This window comes from Pelmatolapia mariae, linkage group LG18, assembly GCF_036321145.2.
Source record: "Pelmatolapia mariae isolate MD_Pm_ZW linkage group LG18, Pm_UMD_F_2, whole genome shotgun sequence".
In the NCBI taxonomy this organism is placed as follows: Eukaryota; Metazoa; Chordata; class Actinopteri; order Cichliformes; family Cichlidae; genus Pelmatolapia; species Pelmatolapia mariae.
The window spans coordinates 22,864,972-22,878,641 of record NC_086243.1 but is presented as its reverse complement, the minus strand read 5'-3'; the positions used below and the strand labels follow the sequence as shown (position 1 = coordinate 22,878,641).

The following is a 13,670-nucleotide window of genomic DNA, read 5'->3' as shown; positions in this document are numbered from 1 at the left end:
GAAATGGACTGCATTAATAAGGATGGGGGAAAAGGGACATTTTAAGCTTTGCCCAGTCTCCTCTCTTCCCCTTTTCTCTTGATGTGTTTATCTCTCTGCTATTCCCACCTGCAGTGACGACACTCATGGGACGCATCCGTCTCTGGGATGTTTCTTAAGCCACTAGACATGCAAACATACAGTCTTCTTTGTACCATATCCTCCTGGGGTCCAAACCAGCTCATCTAGATACTGTAAATGGAGGACTCCTGGATCTGGATTTCCCTCTGGATCTCCAACAGCCCCACTGCAACTCTTCACAACCTAAACTAAGTAGCAGACAGTCCTTGAGGTTGTTGACCTCCAGATGCAATTAATTACTGAACAGCATCCATAAAAGGTATAATGTGGGTTTTTATTTGAGTATACTTAAGCTATGGGAGCATAATTAATGGTTGCACGGGTCGGGGCTTTGGAGTGCACTTCAGCATCCTTGCACGCAAGCTAAGAGAAAAGTCTCTCCATCGGCACCAACCAATAAAGTGGCGTGTCAAACATTGTAGCACTTATTCTTTGCGTGTCCAGCTCTTCTTTTGGACTGTCATGTAAAAAAACCCAACAACTTTGTTATTAAAGGAGGCTCAACCTTCATGGAGGCTTATTGCCCTTGACTTTATCCTCTGACGAGTTCCTTGTGGTTTACAGTCTGGCTACAGTTTAACCAATTCCTGTGACAAGTGCACTTTGTTATGCCAGAAATTTTCTCTGTCATCACTATCAAAATGTGCTGGCTGAAACGCATCCTGATTCCAGATGAGGCCGAAAGCAGAGCAGTTCTTCGTAAGAGTGACTCACGCTGAGTGAAGATTTCTAGCCTTCACAGTCTACCGATGGCAAATTTTTTGGCAAGGTTGCCTTTTTCTGTCAGCTGCTCTGGCAGACATCCAAGCTGCCTCATTTTCTATTCTGTAGAGCAGCAGAGGAGCGAAGGCTGACCATGAAATTTCAAACCCCAAAACTCTCAAAGTTTGTGCCAACGGAGCTGGATGACAGAAGCCTCGACACAGGCTTTGAATGTATTTGCGTGATATCTTTTATTAGAGCGATGAAAGCACAGGCTAGTGTTTGGATGACACAGTGCGGAGTCTGTGATTTAAAGGAAGTCAAAGGGTCATACTCAGTCAGAGAAGCAGCCAGACTCTCACACACAAACCCAACCAGAAACCAGCCACTTCCTCCCCCTCACCACGCCAACCCTATCCTGCAGCGTGAGTCACGGCGCTCCATCCGTGCTGCGGTCTGCTCTCCACTCATCAGCGTCACTGTGGAGCCAGGACAAAGATTTATCACCGCCCTGGTCTCTCACTCAGTCTGTTTGATCTGCACCCAGGTGTGTTCACTTAGAGCTCTGACTCAACCGTAATGAGATTTGCCAATCCCAACTGTGCTTTTCTTGGGCTGCTGTCAGAGCTTGCATCAGACATTGAATGTGTCTTGTGTGTTAATGAAGGAAGTATGGCGATCGAGTTCACCTGTCATAGGCTCTGGTACATGAAGCTCGGTGCAGACAGGGTGGAAATTAACAGCAGCCTTCGGTCAAATGTCGGGAGGATTTCTATGTGCAGGTTTCATCTTTTCAGTGAACCACATTCAGGAAGAACATTTAAATTTTGCAAAGGTCTTCAGAGGGTTATTTTGAAAGCCAGAGCTTGTGAGGAAAAATGGAGGAAGAGTGACGGGAGCTGATGGATTTGCATTATGGGAGTTGTGTTTTGTATGAAGGAGAGATGGAGAGGGTGTCGAGCCTGAGGGGCCCAAACAGCAAAGCCAAGCTGCCCATGCAGAGAGGGAGCAGTGGAGGCTTCAAACAAGCTCCTGCATGTAATATGGATGAGACCGGAGCTCCCTGCAGAACAGTCAGAGGACCTAGGGCCAGTTTGGATTTAACTGTCTGCTTTTCCATGTGTCTGTGATAGATTTTACCCTGCGGGTCGTTTTGGCCAGGTGGAGCTTTCTGTTTGTAGCGACTGGGATAGCCTCCTTACTCCATGTCTCTCCACCCCCCTATCCTTCCCTCCTCCTTCCCACCCCCCTTCCTCTGGCCTTGTTGCAGACAACGATGGCCAGCCAAGCACTGACATTTACTGCAGTATTCCATGTTACAACTGAGCAAGAAGTAAACAAACCGCAGATCGATACGTACGCATACGAGGCCCAGTAAAAGAGGGTTTTAGTCAGGGGCGACTCCTGCAGTAAAACCTTTAAACCTCTCATTTAAACACCTACTTCACTGTGAGGCACTTGTTTTTGCTTCCCTCTTAAAAGGGCAAGTGTATTTGTTTCTGTTTTTCACCAGACTTTTCTTCAAATGACAATTTGGGATAAATTAATGCAGGATTGTTTCCTATTTAGCTACCGAACGGCTGTTCGAAGCAGTCTTCAGCATGCATTAGGAGGCCTTTCAGTGGGTGCTGTGTAATTCATTGCAAAGAAAAAGGGTCGGGCAGTGTCTCCATTTTGTTTTTTTTGTCTCTCTCTCTCTCTCTCTCCCTCTCTCTCTCTCTCTGTAGTGATAGCAGTGCAATGCTGGCTTGCTGACAGCCTCTCTCAGCTTTCAGTCTGCTTAGCAACGCTCGTCCTCTCTGCAGCTCTCTCACTCCCCTCTATCTCCAAGCACTCCCGAGTTGTTTCATCCAATATGAATAGTAAGCCAAGTTACCTTATATAGAAAACCAGGCAGCTGATTTGTGGTTTTTGATGGCAACAGCAGAGTGTGTGCATCTTTGTCCCTAATTGCAGATTTGAACTAGTAACCTACCTCTGCACAGCATCCTATGGTGGCACGTTTCTCTTTTGGTTTTTAAAGATGTTAAATCTCTGTCACACACACACACACACACACACACACACACACACACACACACACACACACACACACACAGAGGCCCAAGTGAAGCTCACGTGATCATCCACAGAGACGACAAGGGCCCACTGGCCTCATTCTCAGTCGCTGCGTCCTCCTGGGAGAACGAAGTGTGTCTGCTCGAGTCTGCGTGCACACCAGTGCGCGACAGTTTGCTCGCAGAAACGACGTCATCCTCCTACGTTTTGCTGTTTGAAGGAGATGCCGTTTGATCAGATGTCTGCTCACTCGCGTGCGCATATGTCTGTGGCTCCTGGCTTGGTTGACTCACATAGGTGAGCCCCCAACAGCTTTCATAATTAACGTACTGGGGTGGGGGTGGGTGTGGGCCCTGGAGAGGAAACGTGTCGCATGCACACTGAGCTGCTGTGCTAGTGATGGTGAGCTCATGTGCGTTCAGTTTGCCCTCTGTTTTTTGAGTCGGGTGAAGATTAAAAAAAAATTAAAAAAATCACACCCTCATTTCCAGGATGAATGTTACTAGACACGTTCACTACAGGCCTATAATGCATCACGTTAATCTAATGACTTACCTTGAGTAGATGGGAGTCAGAACCATCACACTCGCATAATATTGCTCTGAACGTGACATGAACCTGGTAGGAGTTTTGTTTTTAATGTTTTTCTGTCTCTTTGCAGCAGGGAGAGCAACTAAATTACATTTCAGATATCATAGATCTTCCTCCGAATGCTACAGCCAGTCTCTCTTTTACAAGGCTGAATCATATTTCCTTTCTAAAACAGCTGTGTGATTATGGCTAAAATTGTATTATTTAGCAACACACACTGTCTGTTCATCACTATTAATCACTGTAGTGCAGGCTGATGATTTCAAGTGTGACATAATGCACTTGTACTTCTTGCTACTGATGCAATGTCTGTGGATAACAACCACACAATGCCTTTGAGTGTGTTTCATCATTTCTTCTGGGGACGCTAAGATTATATATGGCATACCGTGCCAGATTTCAAAGGGATTTCTTATATGTACTGCACCTTTTTCAAAGGTGAGAATTTGAAACCCAGCAAACATTTTTGTAGGTGTTTGACCTACGAGCCATTTCCTTATTTTCTTTTCCATATATACTGTTAAAAGTACTAGATGCTCAATAAACATGACTAAATGTTCAATGTACGAGCTTTGTGCATGTAATCCCTGTGAGCCAAACGCTCAGCCTTTAAACTGCTCTAAATGCTCAACTGCTCAAACCTTCTGTTTGCTGGGAGCAGCCAATCAGAAGAAAGCTGGTTTAAAGCTAGAGAAAAGGGAGCTAAAAAAATAGACGCTTGAACTGATGTGTTTTACCAACACCCAGTATAAGACTGACTCATTCAAAGCTACTCTAGTGGAGTCCAAGAATAAGACTAGAGTTGAAAATGAGCAAAATAGAGCTGTCCTTTTTGCCCAAAATGTTGAGATATCCTTGTTTAAGGAAAGGTAGATATCTACAGGTTTATCTGTTTCTCAGGGTATTTTTGGATTATGGATTGGTCGATTAAACTATTTCAGGTTGTTTGGGGTTATACGATTACAGAAAAATCCAGTTTTCTGTCAGCTATCACCCTCCCATTTTGACCCAGGAAAACTGGTTTTATCCACAAAGTCAGTGGGAAATTAATCATTTTCACCAGAAGTATTTTTTTCACCCTCTACAATAATATATACAGTGTCATAGGGGCTGTATGTGTGTGGGGGTGGGGATTACCTTAGTCTGTGCAGCCTACATAGTGTATTCCAGTCAGACAATTTGTCCATTCATGAGGTAACATCATTACAACCCTCCACATACACTGCTTTGAACACACACTGGAAGCTGCCGCCTGGGAGTTGACGGTGAAACATGAGAAACGGAGAAAGGAGGGGAGGGAGATGAATAGAAAAATTGATCGAGAGAGCTTCAAGAGGCGCCTTTTTGAGAAAAATTGTAACATTTTTTTTTTTTTTTAATGTGAAGGATCCCAGAGAAATAGTGTTGCCGCTCTCCAAATTAAACCCCCGTCTGCCGTAAAGCTACAGTCGGTGGACAGTAGATTGTGCGTTTATTAGTGGGAAGAGATGGCTTTTATAACTCGCTTCATTTTCTGCCATAGACTGCCCATTAACCGTTTCTCCACTGGGTCCCATTTGTTCTCGCAATCAAGGCTGCAGTGTGTGGATTGTAAAATGGCTGACTGGAACTGTAGCTGTTAGAGGAAGGAGTTCAGCATGTTGTCAGGGAGAGGAAAAGCTGTGTGTGTGTGTGTGTGTGTGTGTGTGTGTGTGTGTGTGTGTGTGCACCTGCGTGTATGTGTGTTTGACGTGCATGTGATGACTGTCTAGACAGAGTGCCTTTGTGGCGCAAAAATGTACTCAAGGCCCGAAGCCAAACGCAAGTTGGGAATGAACCTGTTCTTATCTGTGTGTGTGTGTGTGTGTGTGTGTGTGTGTGTGTGTGTGTGTGTGTGTGTGTGTGTGTGTGTGTGTGTGTCGAGCATGACTGGTCTGGCTTATGCTTATCAGTGTGCTTGTCTGGCTTTAGTCTTACTCTTTGTGTTTGGAAAGAGGGAGGAACAGGTGTGTGCGTGTCTGGGGGAAGGCACAGACAGACACGCAGTCACATGCTGTTGTTCTGTCTCCTCATTTGTCTCGGCTGCCCCCCTTTTTTTATTTCCTGTTTCCTTCTGTCACCTGTTTGTCTAAGCGTCCACCTGTCAGACCTGTCCTCATGTGTGCCCTGCTCTGTTTTCTTTCCCGCTTATCTGGCGTTGCAGTGCCAAAGTGAATGAAAAATTTAGTTGAGCAATCTCCCGAGTATCTCAAGTTAAAATGTAACTGACATTTGTCAGGAACCAAACAGCCAGACCTCGAAGTGATCTCATTTCACTATGCTGAGTTAATCACAGAGCCTCTACCAAAAGTGTATTCCTTTAATTGCCCCACTTTGCTGCCCGGTTCCCTTGTGGGCTGTTATTGATTTGGCTGCTGAAACAAAGTGTGGCTCCCAGTCCGTGGATAAATGGCTTACTGGATTAAGACCTCTATATAAAACCCTCCAGCGCCTGTGTCTATGTATGGGGGCCAGGTGGGACCACCAGAGCACCCAGTAAAACCCAAATCAAACCCAGAAGACCAGCGTACAGTTGTCTGATCTTAATTGCAGGCAAAGGGATAAGCGGCTAAACCACGGCGGAGGTCGATGGATATAAAAAATTGTGATTTGAGTGGGAGCTGCACAGAGAAAGTGGTGTTGCTGCAACCACAGATTATTTCTATATTTTCCCAAATACACAGTATGTTGTTTGATCTATTAAAAACTATGGAGGCACAGCTATCGGCCAGAACCCTGTGGCTGATAGTTATCTCTCGTAGAGCTGAAAGATTTTAATATATGTCAGTTATTTGTTGTAAAGAAGACATCTTTGTTTCCTTGGAACACAACAGGGAAATGAAGTGAATAAAAACACTCGACAGTACTTTAAACATTGTTCCCTACCTACTTAAAGGATCACAAAACAGTGGAAAAGTCTGAGCCGTTTGGTGATTTTTGAGTAAATAGTGACTTTACAGAGATAAATAAATGTGCCTTGTTTTTGCAGTTCAGCCAGGAAGTGTATATATAACGATGTATCTCTTGCTCGATCTTTGACACAGTTGACGACTACAGCAGTACAGGATGTGGTCTAGAAACAGACAGGGTGTGACTGTCTCTCCGAGTGTGTCTGCGTACGTGTGTGTTCCTAGTCCTCTCTCTAAAGAAACGCGCACACAAACACAATTTTCACTTCCTCCTCTGAGAGGAAAAAGGAGAATAAGCCGCATCACTTTGTCGTCCTCCTCCTCCTGCTGCTGCTATCCGTTCACTGTCTCCATTCCTCTCCTGAATGCCAGGCACATGAATGATTGGAGGATGGGGGCGCACTTACGTTCACGTCCCCTGAAATAGGTTGTGGTGTTCGTTGGGGTTTTCTTTCAGTTTTCATACCCAGCAACTGATGTCACGGTTTCAGCAGATGTGAAGAGAGTGGTTCCCAGCTCTGTGTGTGTGTGTGGGCACAGAAGGGTTTTTAATAACACGCAAACACACTGCTGCTGTGGGATGAAAGGTCAGATCAAGGCTTGCACACTCTTTATTATGGCCTAGATAAGATTTGCCATCAGGCATGTCAAGACTTGCTGTTGTGTTTGTATGAGCTTTTTATATCCTGGGCAGGGTTTTAAAGTTTGAACACGTCTGTAGTGTTTTCTCTGAACAACAAGCAAAATATTTATAATGAAGGCAAAGAAGGGATCCAGTAATAAAATTGCAGCTAATGTTTATTTGCAATGACAAGTAATTGTTTTTTCCTAGAAAATGGTGAGAAATATTACTCAAAATGATGTAACGCATCTTTTTTGTTTTTAAAGCTTTTCAGTAACACAGAAAGGGACAGTTTACTTTAAAGGTGAAACATTATGCTTTTCTTATTTTCTTCTCTGTATATGCTGTTACAATGCTGGACACTCATATTAAACATGGTCAGACTTTGAAATAATGAGGTCAGCGTATGTGCACATAATCCCTACGAGTCTAAAGCTCAGGCTTCAGACTGCTCTAAACACTCGGTTTCAGGTAGGATTTACTACTTTTGGCTCTGTATGATGTCAAACAGTGGGTATATTTTATTCCGTTGTCGCCACGCATTCACACGGCTTTTGCTGTGAGCACACAAGCCCAGCTAAACCTTCTGTTTGCGAAGAGCAGCCAGTCAGGAGGAGTTAGTACAGCTTATTTCAGTGCGAGGCTCGTGATAAGATAAACAGAGATTATTTTGATCTGCAAGTTTTGCAGACCTACTCCAGTAGAGTTCACGGAGCTGGAAATGAGCTGTAACTTCTTTTTACATAAGAAGTTCCTGAAATGGTTTTCTGTCAGCTTATCGTGCAAGTTTGAGCTGAAGTAACCTGTGACTTTCCTGAGATTTGTTAACTAACAGAGACCGCAAGTGCCAGTTTGCTCCATCATACGTGTATGTGTTTGTTAGAGGGGTAAGCCCGGTGTGTGTTTTATTATGTATGTATGGGGACTGGATGTGTATTTATAGCAAAGAGTAACTGCACGTGTGTGTTTATGTGCACTGAGACAGCAGTCATTTAGTGGGTCCACGTGACAGGAGTGGAGCGGCGCTTGACCTCGGGCTTGTTTGCTCTGTGTGTGTGTGTGTCAGTCTGCGTTGGTTCATATATGGTTCATATAAATTTCTTATAAAAAATACACCAAGACTAGGAAAAACAGACTCTTCTTGTTGTCTTGTCAGGATGAGCTGAAGGAGACTCACTTAAATGAAGTGCAGTCCTCAGGTATGAAGAAATTCACTGTCAACTTTTTGTAGGTTGACAGCCTTCACCCCAGTCAGGCAGCAGCTCGTTGGCAACGTGGCGAGCTATGGAATCTACTTCATCTTGGTTCTAGCAAAAATGAACAAAAACCTCAGCCAGCTGCAAAAATGCGCAAAGTTAGAGCATCTTTTATTTTTTCCCTGCTCACAGGAGAATGCCATGCTCCCATTGAAATGCTCCTTTGCTGTGCATTTTAAGCTGAGGAGAGTAAAAAGGCAGCTGGTACTCTGGGCATAAACGAGATGTTTGCTGCTGGAAGAACACAGCAGAAATACATGCAGGGCTATTGCTTAAATACATTTGCTCTGCCAGACTGTGCATGCTAATGTACAGTCATGGGTGCCTGCGTAGTAAAGTGCCGCTTGTTACTGTTTGATTTACTGGCACTTTATAAAGACACACAGACACACATTAGAAAAACCACTTTCTACTCCATTAATGCGTCTGCTGCAGAAATGTCACGTATGTTGAAAAAATGGGTCACTGTGAGTTCACATGGCTGCGGCTACATCCAGCTACACAGTGGTGGGACAGGCCAGCGTGAAGCTGCAGCAGCAGGCAGACTGCTGGTGATTAGGATCAACAGGGCAGAGTTCAGCCGAGTGAGTGTGTGGAATGCTAATCCACATTGTCATAAGGCGAGCTTCAGCCTGACAAAGGGTTGGAGACATAAGGGGGTTAGGTGTGTGTGTGTGTTTGTGTGTCGCAGAGGCAGCCCAGATAAGAGAGGTACTTCGTTATTGCAGATTAGGACCCAGTAGCAGTGTGGTGTGTTTTTAATAAAGCAAGGTGGGGGGTGGGAAGGTGAGGAAAATGGTAGTAGTGCCGAAATGTGCAAACGTTTGCACTGGCACATATTCATTAAGGAAGAGAGAGTGCAGAGCAGCAGGAATAATGAGCAGGGGTGTGTGCGTGCGTGAGTGGGTGGTGGGCGTTAAGCCGTCAGCTGTCAGGTATGCAGGAGTCACTGGGAGCGACAGGCAGCCATTAGTGTAGCACACGTGTGCATGTTTGTTTGGTCTGTGTGTGGATACAGAACATACAGAAGTAATGGCCCACCTGCAGCCTTGTTATTTTACTGTTTTCTGGGTGTTTCTCACATTTATACTAAAACCCAGACCCTGGGAGTTTCCTTTTGAAGGGTGACTATGCATGTAACCACCATTAGTCACACAGACTGTATATCAGTGATTGCCAAAGTGTGGCCTGCGGCCTCTCTGTGGGCAGTAAAAGTACTGCAGGTAGACCTAGTGATTTGTATTAAATTCTTAAATCATTTTTGAATTCACACCTTCTAAACTTTTATGTGACTCGATCAAATCAACGATTGAATCAAATTATAATCCTTTTGGTGTAATTCTTATGAGATTTTATAGGATAACATGCGGTTTAATAAGTAGTTTAAAATTTCAAAAACAAAGCAAAACTAATGAAGCAAAGCCATGGGTTTAAATTTTATTATTTATTTATTTATTTCCTGGTGATTTTCCTTTGGTGGAATTTCCAAACTTCTTTAGTTGGCGTCAGATATGAGGGAAAAACCCTGGACCTTAATCTGTTCTCTGTCCTTAACCATAAAACCTACAGTCTTGACCCTCAAACAGCCCCAAACTGAGCGTTGGCCAAAATGTCCTTGTTTTCCAGTAATGTCCTCGTTCTCAAGGTCTAATTGGTCCTTGCGAATACACACACACACACACACATACACACACACACACACACATATACGCACACAGACAAAAGAGGGTGCAGACCTAGCCTTTAATGAGCTGTCAGTCGTCTTAGCAGCCAAACATCTGTCGTTGTAGAGGTCAAGCAGATGAAAGACCTCTGTATGACCTGACGTTAATATCAGTTTGGCCCACGCGCTCCCTCTGTATGTGTTTGAGACACACACACACACACACACACACACACACACACACACACACACACACAGACCATTCTTTACATTGGACAGACCCAGCTCACCGCCACACCACTGCAGTGGTTACATCGTGGTTTCTGTCAGTCCTCCTCCTCTCTGTCTCTTCCCTGTCACCCCTCTCTCTTTCTGAGCTGTTCACTCTGTCCCTCCCCCCTCCTCCACTCAGTGCTGCAGTGCTGGAAGGGGGAAAAAGGGTTAAAAAAAAAAAAAAAAAAAGGACAAAAAACCAAAAACACACTAACCACAAACATTCACAAATGATCGAGGTCCCGTTTGTATAAACACAGTCTAACAACCACACCTGGCTACCACATACGGCTCCAGCCTTTTAACATTTGCATGAACATGCTCATTCATGCATGGCCTTGTAAATAAGGTACTATCCCCCTCAGAAAAACTCATTCAAATCACTATTACTAGTTTTGTTTTTTTGTTTTCTTTTGCTGATGAATATATAGAAATTGTGATTTGAGGTGGAGGTACAGAGAGAAACATAAAGTCACAGGTCACATTCACTTGCGGTGAATTAATTGCTGTTAAAAATAGATGTTGGTATCGACTGTTATGTGCAAGTAAGATGGCATTTAGAGGTATCCGTGTGCCACATCAATTCTTCGAGGGCCACATGTATTCTTTTAAGAAAGACGCTGTGGCTTCTCTAGGTAGCGAAACAGAAAGTGAATAGATAAATAAAAATGATCATGTGTGCTTCGTGGAATATGTAACAGGTGAATAATTGTGTTTTTTGTAAATAATACATGCTTAAGCTGCTGAATGAGGCTGCTGCTGGACCGGTATAAATGATAAGCGGCTAATGCGTGGCTGTCACAGTTATTTGCTGGCATTGTTCTGAGGCTGTTTAGCGCTGGTAATGACACAAGCTCTTAGCCGGTACAGCACAGAGGAAAATCCTTTAGTCCAGCTGATGAAAAGCTGCCTGTTTATTATTCACTGAGAGCTTGTGTGTCTGCATTTTGTGGATAAACGTTTTATAGCGGGCTTTAAAAGGGTACTAAGTCAATTATTGATGCTTTCTTTAACTTTATCTTCTTTCTGCTCGCTGCTTTCACACTTTTCTCTTCCCCTTCTTCTTTCGTCTCCTTCCTCTTCTTACCATCTCTCTTCTCTCTGCATCTCCCTTCTCAATCCGCTGTCTGTCGGTCGCTGTGGGCTCCCTAACGGCTCGCATTACGATGCTGTGCATTCTTATTCCTCTGCTGTCTCTGTTACCTGTCAGTTAGGTAGGCCGTGTTTGTGAAATGCATGGAGCATGTGTGTCAGGCCTGCCTGTCACAGATAAGCATCAGCTACATCAGCTTGTGGCCTCTCGCCGAGCGTGGCCTGGATATATGTGCAAAAACAAAAAAAAACTCAACCCAAAGCGAAACAGTGAGATAGACAAAACTAGAGGCAGCAGGCAGTTTTTACTCAACATCCTCCGAGGGTATGACGCTGACACAGGAATCACAAATGTACATTTTCCTGTACAGCGCATGTTTTGATTCCAGCTGCGTTGCATGTATGCCGATGTCTGACACGCTCAGAAGCGTGTAGCAACAGGCCGCGTCGGCTTACAGCTAGGCTTTTTTTTTCTGTTTTAGTCATAGGCCTTCCTCTGCGGGCTCATTCGGCGGCGACACTCGGCTTATCCGTTTCCTCCCCGCCTTCGTTTTCCTCACAGCTGCATTACGGCCAGCTCAGGCTAGTTCACTTACTTCTGCACACATTTGTATCCATCCTTTACATCTTGAGTGTCATTTGTCTCCATTTCCTATCATTTAAGTGCCATTTGTCTCCATCTTTCCCCCTCTGCATCTGTGCGCCAGGTGTAATTTCTCTCCTCTCCTCGTGCTTCCTCTCATTCTCACACCTCCTGACATATATGCTCATTTTAAGTCGTTCAGACTATTCCAACAAATGTATTTGGTGCAGCACTACATCTGTGTCTTTCTCTCTCTCTCTGCTGTATTTAACCTTGGGGTGTCTTTGCTCGTCTATTTAACCACCATCTCTCTCTCTTTCTGTTTTCAGAAGGTGGTGGAGGAGGAGAGCCAGGTGAGGAAACCCTCATTAGATATCTGCTCCACCGGCGACAAGTTGGCTGATGCTGACCCAGCGAGGAAGGTCAGTTGTCATTTCCCTCCCTGTGACACCTTCTCCCATTCCTTTCCTCCCCCTTCCTCCACACTCAGGTGCGCCGCGTCTCCCCCCCCCCCCAAAACAACCCACTGACAGACACACCCCCTGCTCACTCATTCATAGCGGCACGCTTCTCCTCTGTTGTGTAGCTACCAAGCTGCTCTGCTCCTCGCCCCCTCCCCCGCCAACTTTACATGCAGAGAAGAAGCTTTATCATGATTATCTCTTTCTCTGACTCGTGCGCACACATGCACGTGCCCAGTGTCTCAACTGATGCCTGATGGATGATCCCCCTTTCACATGTATGCATGCATATTAACTATATTATGGCTCCAGGAGCGCCACGTGCAGCACATTTCTTTCTCCTCCCGCTGTCTTTCTCCACGTATTCGTGTGTGTGTGTGCGTGTTCATGCATCTGATTGTTTTTGTAATAATTTATCTAATGCGCTGTGAAGGCTGTGCACCAATCAATATATGAGGGTGGAAGATGTGCAGTTTTGTTTTTTTGTTTTGTGTCACATTTATCTATTTGTTTGTGTTTCCAACAGGGGAAAGCATCTCCACCGACTCTTGTGTTCAACCGGCTTTTCTCAGAAATCAAGGAGGAGCCAGGACACCCCACCCTGGTCCATCCCAGGTACTACACCTTATTAACCCTAAGTCAGTTATTCCAGTAAAAGCTTTGAGGCTTGTAACTATCATATTTCTGATCTCCACTGCACCAAAGAGATCAAATTTCTCCAACAAAGATATAAAGCGGCGTCGAGAAGCAGAGAGCGTGTGGCATTCTGGTTTAATAAATGATGATTATCAGAATATTTTTCTGTTAATAAACAGCATTAATTAACTATCTCAAGCTTAGTGCAACTTTTATTTGGTGGTTTTAGAGATGTAGCAAGATGTAGAAGATTCTTCCCTTGATTAGTTGTTTCACCTCTGAAATTTTAATAGCCTGCAGCAGGCTGCCTTTAATACCGTGTGCTGCATAAATAAACATATTTTGTGTGTTTTCATATAAAAGACAGAAAAGCAGGAAATCAACATGTGTGAGGAGTTTTCTGGTTATTAGAAAATTTTTGGACTTTGTTCAAAAATTTGAAATGTCTGAAAGTATGAATATAAATGAATGGAGCAGTTGTTGCCCCTCACATTGTTTTATTTTTCCAGTGTAGAGAACTCTATTAAATCTTGCTGAAGGAGACGAGTGGTATTCATTTTAAAGTTGGTTTTACTTGGTTGTCCTAGACAAAATTAAAAGCTGCAGTTATTTAAGGACTTATCGATACCTGAATCTGTGCCAGATGGCCTGGTGTTATCTGTAAAAACCCGGAGAAGAGATAAGAC

The 13,670-nt window shown here is 44.2% G+C and overlaps 1 protein-coding gene across 1 annotated transcript in view; it reads left to right on the top strand.

The window, feature by feature from the left end:
* Positions 1–13,670, top strand: part of skila (SKI-like proto-oncogene a) — a 34,377-nt gene that overhangs the window by 10,231 nt on the left and 10,476 nt on the right. The window contains exons 3-4 of the mRNA XM_063461130.2: positions 12,217–12,309; positions 12,875–12,963. Coding sequence (XP_063317200.1) covers positions 12,217–12,309; positions 12,875–12,963 — 182 coding nt within the window. The remainder of the gene's footprint in view (positions 1–12,216; positions 12,310–12,874; positions 12,964–13,670) is intronic.